The 23,591-nt window shown below is 38.9% G+C and overlaps 2 protein-coding genes across 3 annotated transcripts; one reads left to right on the top strand and one right to left on the bottom strand.

Moving 5' to 3' along the window:
• Window positions 1-2,054: 2,054 nt before the first annotated feature.
• On the top strand, window positions 2,055-10,504 carry si:ch1073-456m8.1 (golgin subfamily A member 2). 2 transcript variants are annotated; one of them, XM_067587657.1, is made up of 6 exons: window positions 2,055-2,322; window positions 2,627-2,701; window positions 5,902-5,937; window positions 6,194-6,355; window positions 6,540-6,623; window positions 7,664-10,504. In XM_067587657.1, the coding sequence occupies exons 1-6, from the start codon at window positions 2,224-2,226 to the stop codon at window positions 8,225-8,227; spliced, it is 1,020 nt and encodes a 339-aa protein (XP_067443758.1). In that variant the 5' UTR covers window positions 2,055-2,223; the 3' UTR covers window positions 8,228-10,504. The 2 variants fall into 2 exon arrangements, with proteins under 2 accessions (XP_067443758.1, XP_067443757.1); XM_067587656.1 differs by having other exon boundaries at window positions 2,057-2,322; window positions 5,899-5,937.
• Window positions 10,505-11,331: 827 nt separating this feature from the next.
• avil (advillin) lies at window positions 11,332-21,607 on the bottom strand. Its single transcript, XM_067587652.1, has 20 exons — window positions 21,508-21,607; window positions 21,255-21,361; window positions 20,952-21,026; window positions 20,582-20,778; window positions 20,392-20,500; window positions 20,194-20,304; window positions 18,790-18,995; window positions 18,605-18,683; window positions 18,328-18,426; window positions 18,076-18,229; window positions 17,854-17,954; window positions 16,907-17,044; window positions 16,588-16,746; window positions 16,244-16,423; window positions 13,998-14,155; window positions 13,722-13,866; window positions 12,992-13,180; window positions 12,837-12,905; window positions 12,270-12,377; window positions 11,332-11,819 (listed from the first exon to the last, which is right to left on the bottom strand). The coding sequence occupies exons 2-20, from the start codon at window positions 21,312-21,314 to the stop codon at window positions 11,706-11,708; spliced, it is 2,451 nt and encodes an 816-aa protein (XP_067443753.1). The 5' UTR covers window positions 21,315-21,361; window positions 21,508-21,607; the 3' UTR covers window positions 11,332-11,705.
• Between the last annotated feature and the right edge of the window lie 1,984 nt (window positions 21,608-23,591).

Here is a 23,591-nt window from a genome sequence, read left to right as displayed (position 1 = left end):
TCAAAGGAACTCATTTATTTTTAACTCCCCACAGCCATAAACAGTGGCAGATTTAGTGATTCAGAGGCTCCAGGCAAACTGTCTTACTTTATTTTCAACCTTTCTCTAACTGGGAATGTTGGTATCGGCAGTGGTAGAAGAAGTACTCAAAACTTTTTTCTTGAGTAAAACTATTAATACCACACAGTAAAAATACTGCAAGTGAAGAGTAAAAGAGAGGTATTATTAGCACAACGTACTTAAATTTACTTAACTTGTGTTCAAGGTGGAGCTTTTTTGACTGATATTGCAATTGGACTGATAATTTTTACATCATTATTCTCATTTTCATTTAAAAACACATTAAAATGATTATGGTGTGATTTTTGTGGGGATCTGTTCCAAACAAAGATGTTTTCTTAAGTCTGGAGACTATGATGTGAGGGCCAGGATGTCTAGACAGTATTGTGAGGCATTGTGACACATTTTTCCTTTAACAAATATTACACTTCCTGAGATCTGAAAATTGCAGTAGGCCATATTGTGATTTTGATAAAATTTTTAATTAATTGTACAGCCCTAATTCTTATATAAGGTTGGATAGTTTAATCAATAATAAAGCATCATATTTTAATTGTTATATTTTGTGAGTAAAACCAGAATCTGGAACATTTACCTGTCAGGTAAATGTAGTGGTACAATGTTTTCCTCTGAAGTAGAAGTCGAAGTATAACCTGATGCGCCAGATGGTTTGTTACACAGAACCATCTGAGAAAAGTGCAGCCACTTTCAAAAAATACTTGGCAGGTGATTGGATGAACCATTTGTCGAACCAAGGATCAAAACAAACAAAACACCAGCACTAACAGATCTATAGTCTTCTTATCAGCATACATCTACACTGATGATGGCTTCTATCTGAAATGTGTTTGCTCTTGTCAACAATAAATATGAACACTATAAATCTGTGAGTACTGGTGTCTTGCTTGTTTTAACCAAAAGAATACCCCTTGCCTCATCAACCCCTTCCAAGCATGTAGGAGAACCTATGATGAAACTCATGAAAAATACGAAAAACCCTCTCTAGAGCCAGTGTTTGGTTTGTCTGTTCTGGGCTACTGTAGAAACACAGCGGTGCAACATGGTGGCCTCCAGAGGAGGAGGACTAAGCCCCCAGGATCAGCGCCAGGCTGTGAGGCCAATTTGACATAGCTGCCAAATTGTGTAATTACAACGTCACGTGATGCTATTGGGCCCAAAAAGACTTTTTCCCATAGACTTACATTGTGAAAGAGACGTCTGTAAATCAGCGGATGCTTTTTTTTGAGCATCACAACCCCCACAAAATGACTCGTCTCACTATCAGAATTTGATCTGTTTGGTCTGATCACATTTCGAAAGTCTAGAAGAGATGCACAATTGAATTGTTTTATCCTCATTCAGGTTAGCCGGAGGGCTAAACTGGAAGTAAACCGGAAGTAAACCGGAAGTAAACCAACTCAGCCAGCAAAAGTCACTAGTGAGCTTGCTCAATGGGCCCAACAAATGCGGAAGCAATGCAGAAGAAGTTGAACTTTTTTGACTTCTCGTGCCACTGAGCAACTTTCATAGGAATGAATGGGGCCCTGCCTCCTCCAACACTGTATCCAGTTCTCTTTATACATCCATGCTCCATGGAAGAGGACCTGCTGCCTATGTAGATATAAAGGGCTCACTCTAAGGTAACAAAAACACAACAATTCTTATTTTTATGGGATTATACAATAATTAAAACATACTTATGAATATTATATTCTATTTCTGCCAAGTCCATTCTGTTAGATACCACTAAATCTTACACACTGCACCTTTAAGTGCTTGGGGACCTTTTTTTTAAGTTATTTAGGAGTACAATGAGTTAAAATAAGAACATAATTAAATATTTTTCATATCTAAACATCATAATAAATCTGTTTGGGGCCCTTTTAGTTTGGGGGCCCATGCAGTTACCCACCTTACCTGATGGTAAGTCCGCCTCTGGGCGTCAGCATGACTCCGGCTGATCTCTGACTCCTCCGTGTGGGCGGAGCGAGGGCGGCGTTAAAGACAGCTCGAGCCCCGCGGCAATCCGTGGATCCCGGCCTGGGCGTCGTCTGTACACATCACCGCAGCTGCGTAGGAAACAAGCACGAAAACACCACTTCACCCAGGGAGCTCGGAGGTGGCTGTTATATAAACAAAAAACTTATATAAAACATTAAAAAAATGCATTCAGTCACCCTGGACGGCAGCGGCTCCCCGAAGAAACGATCGTTTTCTCGGGGAATGAGCGAGGATGAGTCTCTGCGCAGCATCATAAAGGAGGTGAGCAGACAGAAATCACGGTAGTATTTGTTTACAGCTAATGCTACGGCTGTATTAGCTTAGTTTGGTGTCTTATAAACGACTTAACTTCAGCTAAAATGTAGTAAGTGAGAAGTTAAGCCGTTGTGTTTCCTGTTAAGTGTGAACAGCGTCTCTCATGGACAGTGAAGAGTTGTTGTTGTTATCGGGCCTGTCTGTTAGCTTGATTTCACCTCCCCGTTGTTAGCTCGCTTCTTGTGTTTTCGTTCAGACTATCTGTGATGCTAGGATTCACCTGAGATATGTTGATGTCCTCTTTTATCAGTCTGACAGCTCATCCAGGCGCCTTACACGAAGCGACAGCCGGGCAGGCACCCTGAAGAAGAGGAGTGACAGTCAGGTAGGTGCCAGATAACAACCAGTCCATGGTGGTTCTGGTTATCTACAGTTCAGGGGCGGATTCAGTGATTTTTGGGCCCCAAGCAAACTCTGTCTTTTCTATAACTGGGAATGTTGGTATTGGCAGTGGGAGAAGAAGTACTCAAAACTGTTTTTCTAAAGCAAAACTATTAGCTATCAATAGTAAAACTATTAATACTGCACAGTAAAAGTACTTTAAAAGTCCTGCATTCAAAGTTTTACTTAAAAGTGAAGAGTAAAAGAGAGGTTTTATTAGCACAATGTACTTAAATTTATTTAAGTCTGTTCAAGGTGGAGCCTTCAATTATATTTTATATAAGGAACCGGCTATGGCTATGTAACCGGTGCAGTCATTTACAGACTATTGACACGGGACGGGATTCTGTGCCAGTAGTCCACAGACTGCTGGTCCGGACTGGTTAGACTTCTAATACTACTGATAGTGGTTTGTTCTGTTGGTACAGAATGGGTTTCTGGAATTTATTGCTGGACCTCTAATAGACCAGTAACTGGACATTGTTTACTGTCACATCAGGCATTTTAGTGCTGTTAAACAGGACATTTTTACCACATTTTACTGTTTATTTCCCAAACTTTTACCAGATGCATAAACCTAACCATTCTAGCCCAAACCACGGGACGGATTGGCAATCAACAATTTGAATTTGATCATTGTGATCTTGTACAATCAATACCAATGTGCATGCGTAGTAATCCCGTACCTACAATAAACGGACTATTGGCACAGAGGAATCCATTCCTTTAGCCATTTCCTTTATATAATGTTGGATAGTTTAATCAATAATGATGCATCATATTGTTATTGTTATATTTAGTGAGTAAAATCTGAATCTGCAACATAACCAGTAACATTTATCTGGCAGGTAAATGTAGTGGTACAATGTTTTCCCCTGAATTAGAAGTATACATTTTTTTTAAGTGCCTCTGGGGCCTTTTGTAAGTTATTTCAGGGTTACAATGACTTAGAATAGTAACATAATTCAATCTTTTTTATATCTAAACATCACAATAAATCCATAGCTGTTTGGAGCCCGTTTAGCTGGAGGCCCCAGGCAGTTGCCTATCTTGCCTAATGGTAAAGTCCGCCCCTGTTCCAGTTGTCTCTCATGACTCAGTATGATGGCATTCAGGTGTTATGATAATACATGAGCAATGGTGGAAAGTACTACTCATGTACAATTTTGACATACTTTATGTCAGTATTTTCTTATTTTTTCATACTGCTGCATTACATTTTGTACTTTTCAAAGCTATAGTTACTAGTTACTTTTCAGATTATGATTTTACATTGCAAACCTTTGTGTCTAGTTGGAGCCCCTTGGTATTTCAAATGCTATGAGTTAGCAGCTCCAACAAAGAGTTACTCCCAGTTAGATGAATTATTTACATAAGTGTTCAAGATCAACTTATCAGAATCATCTTTATGGGCCAAGTTTGTTTACACATTCAAGGAATTTGACTCCGGTTTAGTAGCTATCAGTGTACTGACTGTACTGACATAGAAAAACAACACAACAATCTTCAGAAATATACAAAAGGAATGACTTTATACAGGTGAACATATCCCATGTTTCACAAAAAAAGCAAGAATAAAGAAAAGTTCAAAAAATACAATACAAGTACAAATTTGTTTAGCTGAACTTTGTGCGTCTTTCCTGCCCCATGAATCATCTCATGTCTCCTCACACTTATCTTGTGACCCTTTGGAGGGGCCCGGCCCATAGGTTGGGAACCACTGGACCTGATTAGACTAATCTACAATAAAATACTGCTTACACATTGTTACATACATATTAAAAGCCTAACAATGTCATATATAGTCATATATATCAGTTACAGGGAACATTTTGCAGTACTTTTGGTGCATTTTGCTGGTAAGTATTTTTAAGATTTTGAATGCAGAACTTTACTTCTAATAGACTGTTTGTTTGATTGGTATCTTTTAAGTGAAGTATCTGACAACTTCCTCCACCATTATACTTAAGAGAAAACTCAGTTTCTGCCTTGGTGACTCATGTCACAAAGATAAGTTTTAGAGCCGGGAAATCCAAACTTGCATTGGGTCAACATGTCGGGACACAGTGTGTCTCTGTCAGGACGTTTGGTCAGAAGGTTCAGATGGATTTCTTCCCCTTTTTGTATTTTTAAAAATATAATGCTATCTCTGGCACTGTTTTCAGTTACCACTACTAGAGTTAAAGTCTGTGGAAATTAATCTTAGTCAAGTCAAGGTTACAAGAAATCCTGTGAGCTGATTAGGAATTTCAGCTATATTGCTTCTGCTAATGTATTCATCATACTTTATCACATACTTTATTTTTGGAGCTGTTATCAAACATGGTGCCTCTGTAGTGTTTAAATAGGGTCACAAGTTTTGATAGCTGTGATTTCTGCGCACTGAAATCTGTGACCCCATTAACCACATGAAAAGAAACCTAACGAGGTGAGATGTCGCTGCTGTACAGACAGACTTATACACGACAGTTCCTGCTGCTACAGCTATCAAATACAAACCATGTGGGCACCATATTTGGTAACAGCTGCAATAAAAAATAAGCAGTATATGATTAAGTATGATAAAAATATTTGCAGGTGCAACATAGCTGAAACTTCAAACTGGGTCACAGAATTGGGTGCAACACCAGTAACCATTTTTGAAGTTTTACTGTGAAAAATAAAACGTCACATTCTTTCTCATATTAAAATGTCTGCCTTCCACCAGCATCTCAATAACGTAAACAAAGTACGACAACATTAATTGCAGCAACAAAAATACATTTACATATAATTTAACATATTTGGAAAAAGAAAGAATCTCAAAATTTTATATTATAATATTATATTATACATGAACATTTCTTTTCTTGTTATGGCTATTGCACAATCCAGCACCACTACATACTGCCTGTATGAAGATTAAAATGATTTGTGAACATTTGTGAATCAACTCTAAAGTCATTTTGAGGCCATAATTCGTGGGCAATATGTTGTACAAAGGGTTCATGTTATTGTTAGTGTGTGTGTGTGTGTGACGGGACCTCAGCAAAAGATCCTATATTGCGTTTTAGAGCATGTTTTTCATCATTTAATAATATAATAATAATAATGAATAACTTGAGTATTATTTGCAAAATAATTTTTTTTTCCTCTTTTCAGCAGTCTGACCAGGACCTCTTAATGGGACTCCCAGAAATGGTGACTATTTCTTATTGTTATTGTAGTTGTGATGAAGTTTATTACTATTTTTAAAGTCCACAGTCCTCTCAGGTCTAATGATAGATCTCTAACGCGAGAAACATTTCTTTACATATGGAGGAATTGTCGTGGTTCCAGATGAGGCCTCCCACTGATGGTTGCCTCTGAGAGCTTGCTAAACACTTGCACACCCACTAACTGGCATGTGTTCTTCTAATGTTGCCCACACTGATCTGTAACTGTGTTTGCGGTATAGCTGGAGCTGCAGGCCAGCTATGACGAGGTGGTGCAGGAGCTGCGTGGGCTGGAGGTCGAGCGAGAGGCTCTGTTGTTCCAGGCGGACGTCCTGCAGGACACACTGGAGGGTGTAGAGGAGCTGCTGGCCGAGGCCCAGAGGGAAGCTGGACAGGCTAGTTTGGTACGTGGAAGGCCTCTCCAGAGCTGAAACACCACATAAACACTTCACCTCAGTCACACAAAAGCATTTAGTATTCATTTTAGGCTTTAAGCAGTCTTCATCGTCTTATGTGAAGTTTGTTTTTGTCGAAACTAACAATCTACCGGTCCTCTCATGATGCCACTGTTTCATTCTGCTTTTATAGGAGTTGGAGCGAGAGAGGGAGGCCAAGAAGAAACTGGAGAGCATGGTGTGCTCCTTGATGCAAGAGGTGGAGAGATTAAAAGAGGTAATGTGACATGTGAAAGGAGAACATTAGATAAATCATCACAAAATGCTTCTTAAATGTAATTGACAGTGATATGAATTGTAAGGCACTGAAAGAAACACAGATGTTGCTGATAACATTAATGAGGGCTTTCTATTCAAGTGTCAAGTGAGAACATTATGTAACATTACAGAGGTGCAAAGGTTTTACATTTGTGTTACATGTGGAACCTGTTATGTAACAGTTTGTCAAGAGCATGATGGCTTGTTATTTAATGTGATTAATGGAGGTTTTGTTTTTTCCAGGACATCTAAGAGCCTTAATTTTTCTCTTCCCACTTATGCTTTTGTCACTATATTACTACCTATGGTGGACATAGTCATACAGTAAAGGCATAGCATGCTTTTTTTTCATTTATATTCTGTTATAACCTTGGATGTCTATGTTAAACATAGTCAAAGTTCCAAAACCTGAAGTATGTAAAAATGCTGCCTGAAAGTCAAAAGCCCAGAGTTCAGTCTGCTCTGAACGTTCTGTTTACATTACATCTACTCCCCCATCAGACTTCAGATTGCTCGCACATGCCCATAAACAGCCGTCCGTTCTGTAGCCTTTTTTGTTAATGTTGTTTCTTGGGCTGCTCTTCTTGTGCCCTTGCATACTTCACATGTATGGGTGTATTTGGGGAGTTAATATTTTGAGTAAAGAACAAGAAAAAAGCAAAATCCAACTACTACTGTTTGTTAATAAATATTTCAGTGCAATAAAATTCAGTGTTATTTGAATTTCAACATTAAGTATTTAGTAGCTGCACTAAAGACATTGAAAACAAAATGCTTCTTAAATATAGATGACAGTCATATGAATTGCAAGGCACTAAAAAAAAAGTCATGCCTGCTGAAATGTTCACGGAAACAAATTGTAAAATGAAGTATAATTGCAGTATATTAGCATCCATTTAGAATTAAAATTCATTTAAATACATTTTTAATGGAATTTCATTTTATTTGATCTGAATGTGCACTTCATTTGTTAACGGACAGCTAAATGTCTCTTTGCAGGAAAGGGATACCAAATCATCTGTTCCTGTGAACACCCATGAAAGTGTGGACGGGGAAACGAGACAAGGACGGCGAATGAAAAACGATGCCAAGGAAATGATTCAGGCTGCAACCAGAGACGAAAAGGACTCCTCCCCGTCTGAACTTCACAGCAGTGAAAGCAGCACAGCCGTGCCGTCATCTGAGGAAGCCAAACAGGATGAAGGGGCAGAGGATGAGGGGAGCGTCTTGGCGAAGCCACGAAGGATTGTCAGTAAGCCCCTGGGCCACGTGCCCTCCCTCGCACTGGACAACCCAGGCTCTGAAGACGGGGTCCTCCGGAGGCCTTACAAAGACAGCGATGAGGACGGACGGGATCCTTCTCCGGACAGGAACGACTCAGACAGCACAAGTGCCTACGAGGACGCATCTGCTGAGACTCCGGAGCGGGACCAGATCTTCCCAGGTGACGCAGACTCTCTGGAGCTGCCTGATGACTCAGCAGCTAAAGAGGGAAGTCTGACTAACAGCTGCGAGGGGGAACTCCAAGACCCCAAAAACCCTGAGCTCTGCGTTGTGTCTTAACTTAATTTGTTTTATCTACTAGGGCAAAAGGTCACATATAGTTATTGATTATTTGATAAAATTCAAGAGCTCTTTGATTTTCAGTTCAAACACCTTTGATATTTATGTCCTTAGAAAACTTTGAGGTCAACAATAACATTCAGAGTTTTTAAAACACTGTAGTTTTACAACAAAAAAAAAAAACTCAGGATCCAGGTGGTTTACTAGCTGCAATCCCACTCATGACTACTTTATATCATTTGCCAATAAGTAAATTTCTTTTTGATACGTCTTAACTTTTTTTTTTTTTTTCTACGTGATGAGACATGGAAAATACTCCATGCTGCTTTAACTGTTTATCTGTTTGGTAATCTTTTAAGAAGGTTAGTTTGTTTACGTAACAGCTGCCAGGACACAAAGCAGAATTTACTTGTATACAAAATACATTGAGCTCCATAAGTATTTGGACAGAGACGGTTCCTGTCTCCAACTAAAACTACATTACATTACTTTTTTTCTTTTTCTTTTTTTTTTCAAAAAGGGATGAGTGCAAGCTGTAATATGTTTGTCTCATATACCTGAAAGATAAGATCAAATTAAAATGATCTGCATTTAAAGATATGCAGTCTGGCTTTCGTCAGTTGCAGAGCTCACTGTAAAGAAGCTTTAGGTCGTGTTTGACATTGATGATTGATTTTTGGAAGCTAATATCAGATATAAATGTTAATAAGGTCATAAGATAAGGATTTTTTAGAAAGGGAAAATGCTTCACTGATCTTCACAAGAACAGTTATTTTTTTATACTTCATATGCTCCTTTTTTTTTTTTTTTAATTATTTTGAGGATTTAGGACAATTGATTTGGCTGCATTTGCACTTTTTAAAATTCTTGTATTGTGGCATAAATTTGTCAGATTACATTAGAAACAACATTCCCTTAACAACCAAACCCGTCAGTGAGGAATAATCAGCTGACCAGCGGCAGGCTGTATTCTCTCTGCCTGCATGATACTACTGTATGTTTGCACATTTGCAGTGGATCTTGCTGAAATGAGTCTCTTTGGATGTCTTCGACTGCTGTACACACTTTATATTTAATCATAAGGAATTGCAATTTTTTATGTTTATTTTTTACAATGTTACAATTCATTTTTTTTATGCTTGAGGCAAGAATGGGCCCATCCACCTCCTTTATTATTGATAGTTTGCATGAGCACCTAAGAATGTATATTGATTTCCAAACTGCACATGAATTGATCTGTCATTCTTAGTACTTTTGCACACAGTACTTTCACGCATAATTCAAGTAATACTTTGATCTACATTATTTACTGCAAGAATTTGTTTTAAAGGGATTTTCAAAATCATTAGTTTCTGCAGATCATGCATTATTCTGTAATTCTTTTTTTTTTTTAAGGTGGAGCCTTTGCAAAATTACTTGCAATTATGAGGAAACACATTGTGTAACACTCATCTTTTTTATAAAATGTAAAGTCCCAAGAACTAATTTGTACATGAATGTTTGCAGTTGCTTCATTTAGCTGCATATCATCTTGTGGTTTTAAGCCTATATTTTGAATTTTGTATACTGTCTCTTTTGTCTTTTGTATCTCTTTTCTCAGTCTGATCTCAACATAACGCTGGTTCTAATGCTAATACTTGATTATCTGTTGTGCTGTCTACCGTGATGCACAGAGCATCCGAGAATCAAACAGCTTAGATGACTGTTTGATGCTGTTTTTCCACAAAGTGAGTTGATAGGATGTTACTGTTACTGTTATACACAGGTGCTGGAGTGGTGGCATTATTGTTATCTTGAACAATCAGGTCATTCGCAACCAACACGACTGACATTTCTGATTAAACATCCACAGTCAGTGGTTGTTTATGTTGTTGTTGTTGTTTTATTTTCCTCTTCATTTCCTTCCCTATCAAGGGATTTGGTTTGTTATGAGTCAGTTAAGTTACATCACTCTTAAGTTCTTATGTTAAATTGATCAAACATCATGTTTAAAAGTTCATTTCACAATGTGTAGGGAAATTACTTCCCTGACACTGGCACAGTTTGACATTTTGAGCACACATCAATGATTTTTTTTGATAAGTAATCAAATTGTTTTCACACAACAATGCAAAAAATGTCGCCTTGCTGTAATGTCTTTAATGGGTCCAAATATTTTTTGACTTGTCTTAAACTTTGAATTAAATGTTCAGATGTGACAGTAAATGACATAAATTTATACTTGTAACTGAAAATACATTACAGACATATCACAATAAAAGGAGTGAATAATGCTGATGTTGATTGTTCGTTTGTGTTGACTTCTGTTTTATCCAGGAACTGTCAGAATATGAGACATAAGCAGCTTTAATCACTGCAGGAATCTAGTTGTTTTTAAAGATGGTGGTCTTTGGGAATGATCAGTTTAGTTGACATTTGGCTCTTGTTTCTGAAAATTATTCTGATGAACATCATAGCATTTTCTAAAACTTAAAGGCAGAGATGTGAATAGTTTTGGTGCTAAAAATCAAGATAAGAGAAACTTTAATGTAACTGAATTGGATGAATATAATTTACACTGAAAATAGCACTGCTTAGAATTATGGAAACCTTTAAAATAAAGGCAACCTTCCTCCTCTATTCCTATGAATCATTTAAAACACTACAACAGTTTACATAAAAATCCAATGAAAATAGCACCGAATTTCCTCAGACATGTGAATTAATATTTAAACTGGCTATTTTCATTTTGTTCACTCACATATTTTTGGCCTGACATGTTGTTACATTACTTGTCCAACAGATGGCAAAGTAGCTCTTTATGTGAAGAGGAAATGTGAAGAGCTCCCTCTGGATCAGTTTTGTGTTCATGAGTGAGCTTAAAGTCACAGTGCTGGGTTTGGTAAGGCAAATGTATTTTACTGATTTACTTGGTTCTTAGTTAGATTAACTTTAGTTCAGTTTTTCACGCTCTGGCTGTTAACTCTATTGGGTATGTGTTGTTTCTAAATAGTAAAATTTTTTAGTTATATATGTCTTATTGGTCTTAAATATCATAAAGCCCTTTGTGTTCACTTCAGGACTGAAATACAACCACACCACATAAACACACAGGAGAATAGGCAACACAGTTTATATTTTTTTCATTCTGAAAGCTCAAATAGTATTGTAACAAGAGCTCTTAATTAAACAGTGTCTATTGCACAACATCAGCACAGGTTAAAAAAAATTCAAGAATTGTATTACAGTGATTTGATGTGTGTAAACAAATGTATGAATCACAATAAAATCAGGGTATGAAAAGGCACATTATTAGAATTTACTCTTAAAATTTAAAAACTCTGAGTCCTATTTTCAAACAGGTTAACTACAGTAGGAGATTGCACTGAAGGGGAAAATCAGTAATTGGAGGGGAAGAGGAGCTGACACAAAGACACAACTTGCTGTTAGCTTTAAAAATGTAATAGCTTATTTTCAAATACAGACTCTGAAAGAAAAATCAAAACATCCCTTTTTCTTTCTTCAATTTCAACTGCTTCCACCGTGGCAGGCTTGCAAAGTCGTCTTTGGTGATCCCAAATACGTTGTTGAAGTCAGGGTCAGAGAGGTATTTCTGAAAAGCAGTTCACAAACTATAGTAGTGAGTGAAAACAAATGACTAACAATGCAGTTTCTTTCTTGAGGTGGTTAATAAAGCAATAAGCCACAAGAGGTCGTGGTTTACAGTGATTTTAGAACAGCTGACGGGCGTTGTTAGGCATGACACAGAGCGTTTCATAAGTACAACTATGCACTTCAAAGTCAAAATACTGGTACTATTAAGCAGCAAAGCATCATAGTTATACCTAACAAGAAGGTACACAAAATTGCGAGCTATTAATAATGAATGAATAGGGAGCAAATCAGGGACTAACTGCAAATCCAAGACTATATGGTAGATAATTATAGGCTACCGACTTTAGGACTACGGAGAAAATTTTTAAAAAATCACTTTCTGTTAAAAGAGGAATATGTTTCACTCTATGAACACACACACACACACACACACACACACACACACTACCTCTTTCTGGGTCGGGTCAACATCTTCAGGCAGCTCGTTGGCGTGCTTGTTGACCAAAGCTTCTGGTGGAAAAGGCTGAAAGCTTTTCTCGCTTTCAACACTGTTCTGCTAGAAAGTCACATTAAAGGAAAATAGATGGTTAGTCTGTATGTCATGATTTATCTACCACTTGCTGTTGTGGCATTGAAATGGCTCTAACAAACTGCTTTTTAATTTTGGTTTATAGTATGTAGCAGAGTGCAAGTTTTTGTCCCTTTTTTACACCTGTCTCAGAATATTTAGTCATAAATCCCATACCTATTCAAGGTTGACTAGCCAAAAAGTCCTTTGGCTAGCCAAGTTGAAATTGTAAATGTGGAAAAGTATGGCATACTACATAGTATTAGAGGCTTACAACATTTTTGCACCCCAAGTGTACCAATTCCTGAAAAGACCTTTGTATATAACAAACAAAATAACCTCTTGAACATGAAGATGAAGAACAGTTCATTTTATCTTGAACAAGAATGGTACCATTTTGGTATCTTTTGGCTAAGAGTATTAAGAAATGAATCAGACTGTACTTACCCGTACAACATTAACCGGTGATGTTACATCTCCCAACTCCCTCTTCAACTCCTCATAGCTCTTTCCATCCTAAAAGAAAGAAGTCAACATTTGTGTTTTTATTCATTAATGTAAATGTTGATACTCTATTTCAGCTCAAAAACCAAAACACTCACGCTCCATTTGGAGGGATCCCAGGCTGTGAACCACCCAGTGAAGGTGGGTGGCTCGAATCCTTGCTTGATCAAGACAATGGGGGTGTCCGGATCTCTGTCTCCTGGGTGTGTGCGCAGGTACTCTTGGCTTGTGACCACGGCTTCTTTGCGCTCTACCTCATTGGCCTCTTTACCAATCCAGAGAAACACCTGAGACCAACAATAAGAGATGGCAGGATTAGGAGAAGAAAGGTTTACCATTTACCAATAAACAGTTCAGTTTCCAAAGACTAAACATTTTAAACCTGCATTAATTGATTATTTGGGCCACTTAGGGGTGGTGCAACAAGCTGTAAAAAACAATGTGGGCATAGTTTCACATATAAAGTTGATATGGCAAACTTGTTTCTGGCCACCTGACAAGTGAAAATCTAATACTTTACTCTCCTTTTAGCTCTGTTTCTGGTCTCCACTAACCCCTGAGGGAAATATTTGACTTTTTAGCTGCTAAATGTTTTGCTTCACTTTGTGTCTGCTCAGCAGATGTTTCTTGCTCAGCAGGTAGTATACAGTTGATTTATCACAGCTTTTTTGCTGAAAACACTGAAAAATTACATTATGAGAGTGGTGAGTGAACCAAAATAGTAACGTCGCGGGCCATAAAACCAAAACAATGAGCTGAAAGACACCAAAACATTTAGTAGAGAAGAGGGAATTGCAGGGTTGGGGGCTATGCCTTGTCAGCTCATACCTGGTCCCATGTGTCCAGCAGCATGACATCATCCTCAATGAGGTCGTCCTGCGTGAACTGAGTCACCTCGTTCACAATGAAACGGCCCGTCTTATTGGAGCATTCAAACAGGCGTGGCTGGTGGTCTAAAACCGTCTGCTGTAATCTGTGGACAGAACATACAAACAACTTGTAAAATGTTGGAGAACAAGTTTCCTCTACAAGTGATATATGACTGCTGTTACACTTTTGAAGCTCATTTGCCAATACTGTTAATAATATTTGTATCATCATTACCTTTTACTACTTGCATAGGGAGCTTTCCCTCCAAGCAACTCCCAGAATTCAGTGGGCTCCTGACCCTCTGCAACAATCTCCTCAGAGCCATTCTGTGAGTTCTGGCCAATCACAGAGCTGACCTGCTTTGCCATGGCTCTTTCATCTCCACTTGATCCCTGGCAACATTTTTAATATGTTGATCATTAGTATCTGTGACACTGTAGTGATTTGAGAAAGGAAATTATTTGTACAGCCTACAAGATGTTTGCAGGACCAAGCCCGTCTTTTATAATGCACAGTTGTACACTATATGGTCTAAAGTATTTGGACAACAAAACATTACAGCCAAATGTGTTTGTTGATCATCTCATTCCTAAACCATGGCCATTGATATGCTGCTATAACAGCCCCCTCTTTTCTGGAGAGGCTTTCCAAAAGATTCCAGGACCTAGTTGCAGTGATTTGCTTCCATTCAACCACAAGTGCATTGGTGATATTGGCCACTTATTTTGGGTGTTAAGGTCCGGCTCGCATTTTGTGTTCCAGTTCAACCCAAAGGTGTTGGATGGGGTTGAGGTCAGGGCTCTGTGCAGACCAATTCCTCAACACCAAAGAGAAACCTTTTCTTTATGAACCTCACTTTGTGCATGGGGGCATTATCATATTGAAGCAGGAAAGGGTCTTTACATTTACATTTACATTTAGTCATTTGGCAGACGCTTTTATCCAAAGTGACTTACAAGTTAGGCAAGACAATCAAGTGTTAGAGGACAGTGACTCCGAAAGAGCCATGATAAAAATTCTCAAGTAGCTGACCGGACATCAGTGCAATGAGAAAGAATGCTAAACAGAAGTTTGTTTTTTTATATACAAAGTAAGAAACAACTGGAAGTATACAAGTGCATAAGAAATACCATAAGAAACAAGAAAGAAGTGCAACAATCAAAAAGGTTAAGGGGCTCAAGTGATGAAGTGTTCATGGAAGAGCTGAGTTTTCAGGCAATGGTATTAACGGTCATTCATTTGCAAAATGGAGCAATCAGGAGGGGACATACAGCCTGATGAGTGACTCACTGTAGGAGAGTGGTATTCCATTTGTCGCCTTGAAGGCAAGCATCACCTTGAACTTGAACTTGAACTTGACGTGGGTTGCCACTGGGAGCCAGTGGAGGGAGAAGAACAGAGGTGTGACATGAGTTTATTTAGGTTGGTTGAACACCAGACGGGCAGCCACATTCTGAATCCTCTGCAGAGGTTTACCAGTGCGTGCTAGTAAGCCAACCAGGAGCAAGTTGCAGTAGATGACCAGTGGTGAGATGACCAGCACTTGGACTAGGAGTTGTGCTACATGCTCAGGCATGTATGGCTGAATCCTCCTGAGATTATACAAAGTAAATCTGCGTGACCAGGAGATGCGATGTGCGATGCTGCGATGTGTTCAGTGAAGGTTAGCTGGTCATCTCCCCAAAGTTTTTTGCAGACTTGGATGATAATAACAGGGATGAACTGAGCTGTACAGCTGGATTCACAGGGAAGGCAAGAAGCTTAGTTTTGGACAGATTCAGCTGGAGGTGCTGTTCTGTAATCCAAGCAAAGATGTTGGCTAGACAGGCCGAGATGCATGCTGGGACTGTGGTATTCTCTTGGGTGAAGGACAGGTACAGCTGGGTGTCATCAGTGTAGCAGTGGTATAAAAAGCCATGCGACCTGGTGATGTAGCCCAGCGAGGCGGTGTGCGGTGCAAAGAGAAATGGGCCAAGCACAGATCCTTGAGGAACACCAGTGGTTACCTGACATCACTTTGACACCTCTCCTCTCCATGACACCCTGTATGACCTCCCAGAGAGGCATGAGTCCAACCAGTTGAGGACACTCCCCATGATGCCAAGGCTGGAGAGAGTGGACAGGAGGATCTGGTGGTTTACTGTGTCGAAGGCAGCAGACCACTAACCACTCTTTAAGCCAGACTGGTTAGGATCAAGTATGTTGTTCAGTGAAAGAAAATTATAGACTTGGTTAAGTATAGCAGGTTCAAGTTTTCTGGATAAGAATGAGTGAAGAGAAACTGGTCTGTAGTTTCCTACTTTCGATGGATCAAGTACTGTCTTTTTGAGCAGTGGGGGAATCTGAGCCTGCTTAAAAGTGATGGGAAATGTGCTGGACATGAGTGACATGTTGATGATTTGTGTAAGTGTAAATGACGAGAGTTTGGGTAGATAGACTATAGGACGTGTGTATGTTGTATATTTCACCATCCTCCCTACCTTTCCACACCAAAGATAAAGTCCAGATTGGCTCTTGAGTAAAAACACATCATTGGAGTTCAGAGAGGTGGCCAGGGCTGGAACCTCAATGGCTTTTGTATTGGATGAATCAGAACCATGGACCTGGAACAACCTTATCGGTGGCTCTGGGTCAGAAGGCCCTTTTCTAGATGTTCCCCCCTAATAGAAAAGAAGGGAAATATTCCATACTGTTATAAATACTGAATACACCTGCCTGAAATAACACTTGGGCATAGCATATCCTCTTGTTAATAACCCTGTGAAAAGATAAATAAGGAGAGTGTTTCTAATGAAATTATTATAAACATTGTTAACAATCATACCTCAAAGATGACCATTTTGCCCTTGAAAATGGCCATTAAGTGTCTTGGTTCTTTGCCCATGGTAATTCTCACTTGAACTGGCTCATCACCATACTTCTGATCCAAGTGTACCGCCTGAAATGCTGAAGCTGCCAGTTCATCCTGTGTTGCATGGCGCCCCTAAAATAATAAGTGGTAAAATTACATTTTATCATATAATACAGTGAAAAATCCAAAGCAGGGACATGAAGGATACAGGTCTTTGCAAGCCAAATAAACATAGTATTTTAGTGGACAATCCTATTATTATTATGTAGTACACTAGGTATTACATCCTCACCTGCCACATATAGAGCAGGTAACTCTTCCTGTTGTTGACCAAGTAGGTGTAGAGGATCAGGTAGCAGTCTCCTCCATAGAAGTAACCATACCATTGAGGGTCCACAGGGACAAGCTCCAAATTCTCAATTCTCCACACCTGGGTACATCATATTCATGTAATCATGTGTAACCTGAAACATTATTTTTTTACTTCCTGGTAATGTGCATGTTGTCACACTGTCATGGCTTACTGGGACACTCAAATAGAACAGTCATTGTTAATGTTATTAGTAACACCTGTGCTTTTTCTACAACAAGTCAAAATGTCTGCTGTGAAAAAAGGTCTATTGAGTGGTGCATGTTTCCAAACTAATTTGTAATTAATTCAATTACTACAAAGCTATTCCCTCACAGAAAACCAGGCCTCCAGGGTCCCGGAGGGTCTTGGGGCTGCTCACTTTGCCAGGTTGGTAATTCAGTTTTGGTTGTTATCCTCAACTGTCCCTAGATAAGGTTAACTGCACTTTGAGCTGAATGCGCAGTTAGAATGTTGACAGACATTTTAACAACTAGGCCCACTGGATGTTTAACATTTGTAACATCTAGCATCTTAGCATGCTAACATTAGCATATACTGTTTAACATGTTGCACTTGCCATGGTAACATGCTCACATTTAGCAAGTTAGTGTAACATTCTCCCTTTTAGAATATTCACATGCTGACGTTAGTGTATTAGCATGTTGTGTTAGCATTAATCTCAAAGTACAGCTGAAGATGACAGGTGTTCAGGCATTGTTTTTTTCTGTGCCAAATTTGAAAATCCATATTTTGAGATATTTCATTCTGGATCCATTTGTTTGACTTACAAAGCAACAAACAGACTGACTGACATTGCCAGACTGCTATGCGACTAATGTGGCAAAAAAAAAAAAAAAGTTAAATTCAGATTACATTGTCACAGATACCTCCACTTGACCTGTGCCATTGTCCACCATTCGCTCCTGTGCAGCAACTTCTGGCATCATGTGCATCAAAGTGGCATCAAATTTCTCCTGTGCGATATGAGCTAAAGCAGAATATGGTAAAATTAAGTTTTCATCAGAAGAAAAATCTATTTATTAGAAGGAAAGGTAATTTTTCTTTGCTACTTGATGTGTTTTTGCAAGTCACCAAACAAAGACACATACCTACTTTCCCCTTTGTATGCACTTTACCCAGACCTTGAGTCTGGCCCTTTACAGTCCACCTCTGGAACAGCTGCTTGAAGAGAGCTGACTCTGCCCCGTCATTCACTGTCTCCACATTTGTAGTAATGGGGTAGTTTTTTGCTTTGATGAAGTCCTATAACAGCCAGTCAGATAAATAATAGGAAATAAACATATTGTGCAAGACCAATAAAACGCAACATATAAGCAAAGGTCTTATGTAGTGTCACCTACCAAAGCTCTGGCCATGGCGGCCTGTCTCTCAGCTTTGTTTGCTTTCTTTCCCTTCCATACAAAGATCTTCGTCCCTCCCTGGTCCAGGAAGTAGCAGTCCTAAATACATTTGGAAAATAAGTAATTTCCTTGAAGGAAAATATTTATTGCTGATGCCAAGAATTTAAAACTTCTAGCTTTACAGGAATGGTGAAATGTATAACATCCTGTATACTAGATGCATCCATCATTTAGTCAACTTCCTGTTGGGGAAAGCTGATCCAGAAGAACAACTCACATCATGGTTGAGGAGATCCTGAACCAGTGGTCTGGTAGCAACTTCTGTGACCTTCATCTGACCTTCAGCATCTGACACACTGAAATGAGTACACAAACACATTTGCAGAACCAAATAACACTTGATGAATCCTCACCCACTGACTGCATGACACATTAGACAATATGGGTTTGGGAGCAACTCACTGGTAAAGTGTGAGTTTTCCCTTCTGTTCCTGGTCAGCAGTTTCATCGGGAGGTCCATCTGTCAGATTGGAGGTTCTTTCTCCAAGAACACCAGTCAGGATCTCCATGTTCTGAGGAGAGTTGCTCTCTGCTTCACCCTCGATCACTTTGATCTCTGCCCGACCTCCCCTCTCTCTGTCTCGGATGTCTTTGGCCAACAACATACCCTGAGAATCAGAGGTGCAGCACAGAACAACAGAACAATTCAGAATTCTCAGAATCCACACTAAAACCTTTCTGTGTGCATTGAATTTATTACCAGACTTGAAAGAAATGCAGCACAAATTTTAAAATGTATTTTAAAGTGGAATGTCGTTCCTGTTCAGTGCACCCTAATGCACAAGCAGATTTTGACAATAGTACCAGTGTTGTACCAGTTTTGACTTACTCAGTAAAACTTCTCACAAGCACACATCTAAAAACTGTAATTAACTGAGATTCAGTAGCGTAATTGTTATAAATTCTAGTATTATCTGCTTTTAATTTCAAACTTTATATGTTGGTTTGGTAGGAATCTCATTACAATAATAGGACATGCAGTTGGGATGAATATGTAAGCTAAATAATGACTAAATATGGCTAAATTAATAGGTTTGTGGTCGACAAATAATGATAATGCTTACAAGGACCTATAAAAGGAGCTGAAAAGTGTCCATACTCACTGCATTGTTCTGCTCACAGAGTAGTTTTGAACTGTGTTTAACTGTGTGGTGGAATAACAAACCATTCAGAGCCTCCAGCCTTTTGCAGGAAGGAGGAAATCAGCTTCAACTGTGCACTCCGACAGCTTCCCATAAAGGTTTAATGCTGATTTTTAGGCCTGATGATGAGGGCCGCCACAAACAGCGTCCAACTCAGACTTGTTTTAGGGTCTATATAAAATGCACATGATGTACATACTGAAACAATACTGTTATTTAAAGTGCATTGGACTGTAAATGTTTTTGTGGAGACAGAAATGCAGATGGACAAACTTGACCTGCAAACAGGTATAACAGGGTCCAAACATTCAATGCAACTCAGAACTAAAGGCGCACTGACTGGGGGCAACAATTAAGATTGAACGAGTGTCCTCTCACATAACTTTTCAAGTCACATGATCATAAAACATCTTTAATATCAGAAAGTTCAAATAGTAATCAGTAGTAGTAGTAGTAAAAGTAAACTGGAAAATAAAGTTGCAAATGTATTCACTTGTAAGTTTTTCTTTAAACATACTTAACACATACTGTTATATTGAAAAAGTAGTTGTGAATGAAATAAACCCTCATTGTTAAGAAGAGGAACAAGTTGTGCTTATGTTTCTTCTAGTTTTCTACTCAAGTATGTTTTTATATGAATTCCACACAGTCACACAAATCTTACTTTCAGCCTTTCCTGCCTGTTACTCTTCGGTCCGTTCCACTGAATGATGGTCTTGCCAATGTCCAACAAAAACACATCTCCAAGGTTAAAGCTCTTCCAGCTCATCTCCACCTGCAACAAGTTAAAACATAAAGCACTCTTTCTACATGACTTCCTCTATCCCATAATGTTATATAACCACTGTGAAGCATGGCTCACCTCCTTGGCAACCACTCTTTTCTTCCCTTTGACATGAAGCAGTCTCTTCACGTCATAGGTGTTGGTTTCAACATGCTTCATGCCCGATGCAACGCCACCTTTCTTATAGCTAAAACAACACAGGAGAATGGTGATGAGGATCTTTTACTGTCTATGAATTATGAGCTACTGTAACAACACTTTCACTCACATTACTCCTTGTTTGAAGTAGCCCCTGAAGGTGTCAGACTCGTGGTTCTGAACCTCACGGTGTTGGACCGGAGTGGAGCCCAAAAATTCATCAAGCTGTATTGTGTAAACAGCAGCTGCACCCTGTTCGTCCTGAGAGGACTTTGAGCCGATCCAGTAGTGGATATCATAACACAGAGAACTGCTCACCTTCTGGGTCTGAAGAGATACAGGAGTGGGGAAACAGTGGAAATAAGAAGAGCATGTTGTCTGATATACGAAAAGAATGAAGACAAAGGCTTTGAATTTAAAAGAATAGTGTTTAAATATACAAATAAGCAGCCCTGGCACGTAAAACCACAATGATTCATCAGTGACCTGCACAGACTTACAAAGAGAAGTACGTAGCAGTCACCCTCATAAAAGTTTCCATAAGATTTCTCAGGGACTTGCACCAGCTCCATTTTCTATTGGACAAAGAGAAGAAAGTGTCCATTTAACTTTTATGTCCACTAACATTTCAGAGCTAATAACCAGTATTCCTCAGTCTCAACTTTTTTTACATCATTGCTGCTCAACAAGTGTTGAAATCATTTTGCTTGGAAGAATAGAAGTTTTTTAAAACAGTGAAATCAAACTGTTGATTTGTCATTCCACAGTCACAGCCTGCAGCATCTACCGTAAAATCAAATTACCTCGATTCTCCAGATGATAATCCCCGGGTTTTGAGTCACTGCTCTAAATGTGTACTCCATGTTGCTCGGATGCACTTTCAGTGGCTGTTGTTGCTTGGTTTCCTTCTCTTGGAAAATGAAAGTTTGTTGTGCATTGAATACAATATCCTTATAGTAAGAAATGCACAACAGCACAAATGTAGAAAATATTTTTCTCTTTTCTCTCGATAAACTGCACAAAATGAGACTTTATGAATTACAGAACAGAACATACCTGGTATTCTTGGTTACAGAGGTTCCTGTAAGCTTATATGATCTTCCAACAGCTGATTTTCAATCTGATAACAAAAGGCCCTCGATCCTCTTCCATTCACTGCTCCTAAAAGATTTGCCTGAGTTTGCATGTTTCAGGACCTTTCACAGTGTTCTGTCCAATCACTGAGGAAGACACAAAATCCTGTAGGCAAATGTGCCGAAAAAAAGGATTGACTCATATTCAAATGATTACACACACAGTAACACTGATCATCTCCATCACATCCATTCATTTTCCTGCCTTCTTGGCCCTTTACCTCCACGTTCGCACCATATATGGTTATATGCACAGCGATGGGTAGATACACTGTATATAAATATCAACAGAAGTGTTTAGTAGTAGTAGTAGCAGCATTTTTAGTATTATTATATACAATGTGAATGCTATGAATAAGATAGTTATTCCACTTTCAAACACACACATACACTAAGCCTATCTGTGTCCGTCTATACTGTCTGTCACTGCTTGCACCCCTCAGTTACAGCTCTGACTGAGCTCTCACATGAGACTGTGACTGAGACGGGCTCCTGGGGTTGGTTGGAGACATGTTGGAGACAGTAATGGTGAGCACAGACCCATCCAGGTTGAGCCCCCTCCTAAGTGGGTCTAGACACAGCTCCTGATATGTCTCCTTTCTGAGTGAAAATTACATACACTTTTTAAAATGTATGTAATTAAAAAAAAAAAAAAAAAGACACGCAGCCATTGAAGCTCCGGTTTAGCTTATTCCTAGAGGTCACTATACACCGTTGTTCCCTCAACACAAATGTATCATAAGAACACACAATCATTTATCACAGAATCCCTACAAACAAACATGTTCATAAACAGCACATGAACTCTACACACACTGGTTTGTGACATACTAACATATCCACCTTGAATTAATAAGTCATTTAATAATGTACCAATGATGGTGAGTCAAAAATGTTACATTTTTGTTTATGACTAAATACATGCAAGATGAGTGACATTACCATCAGCCTCAGCTGTACTCCGTGTTTAGTACTAATTAGCTGATAATAGCAGTAATAGAGTAACACACTAAACTAAGGTGATCATGGTAAACTAACGTCACCATGTTATCATCAACGTTTCACTGACTTGTTCTTTCTCAAAGTGTGGTTGAAAAGTCAATTATATAATAAAATTATTGGAGCTTAATGTGCTGACATTAGCATTTAGCTCAAAGCACCCCTGTGCCTAAGTACAGCTTCATTGAGCTGCTATAGACTTTTAGTCTTGTTACTCACAGGCCTATCTGTCCTGGATGTTTCAGTTATTTCTATGCTACAAACCTGTCTAATTTATATTTTTGTTTTGCTTTTGCTAAAGTGCCTTCATCCTTACTTTTATGGATTAAACATTAAAAAGTCATATGTAAAAAACTTGACTATTCAAATCAGCACATCCTTATACAAACAAACCTTAACCAATGATGATGCAATGTGGGATAAAGGACAGTCATAAACATGTTCCAGGATTTGGAGTGACCATATTGTAAATAACCAACAGTACAATAGACCTTTAGTTGTGTAGAGTTAAACAGCATTAGTGTGTATGAAGATGAGATAGCCTCAGAGCCCACTGGCAGAATTACAAATGAGCTACTACCCTGTACAATGGAGTACTGTTAGCAGGAGGAAATGACTTTCTCAGTGGCAAACAAGCCACTTCATGAACACTGCAGTGTCATTGAAGATCCTCAAATCTTAAAAGTCATCAGTAGAAATGAAAGCATCCACATTCCCTGCTCTGTTTTCAGTGAAATAGTGCACACACACACACACACACACACACACACACACACACACACACACACACACACACACACACACACACACACACATCTTTCTGGGCTTTGTGAGATCTCATGATGGTAAAGTGATGTGTATCAGTAACTTTTGAAACACAGAGAAGCTGTAAAATGAGCCTTTTCACAGACTCCAGGCTGAATTTTGTTGTCATGGTGAAGTGAAATTTGCTGGTCAAATCAAAATGTAAAAGTTTTTTTTTTATCAGTTATTCTTCCACACACCAGA

Source organism: Thunnus thynnus, chromosome 4 (assembly GCF_963924715.1).
Source record: "Thunnus thynnus chromosome 4, fThuThy2.1, whole genome shotgun sequence".
Taxonomy (NCBI): domain Eukaryota; kingdom Metazoa; phylum Chordata; class Actinopteri; order Scombriformes; family Scombridae; genus Thunnus; species Thunnus thynnus.
The sequence above is the reverse complement of the archived record's forward strand: the minus strand, read 5'-3'. Positions and strand labels throughout refer to the sequence as shown.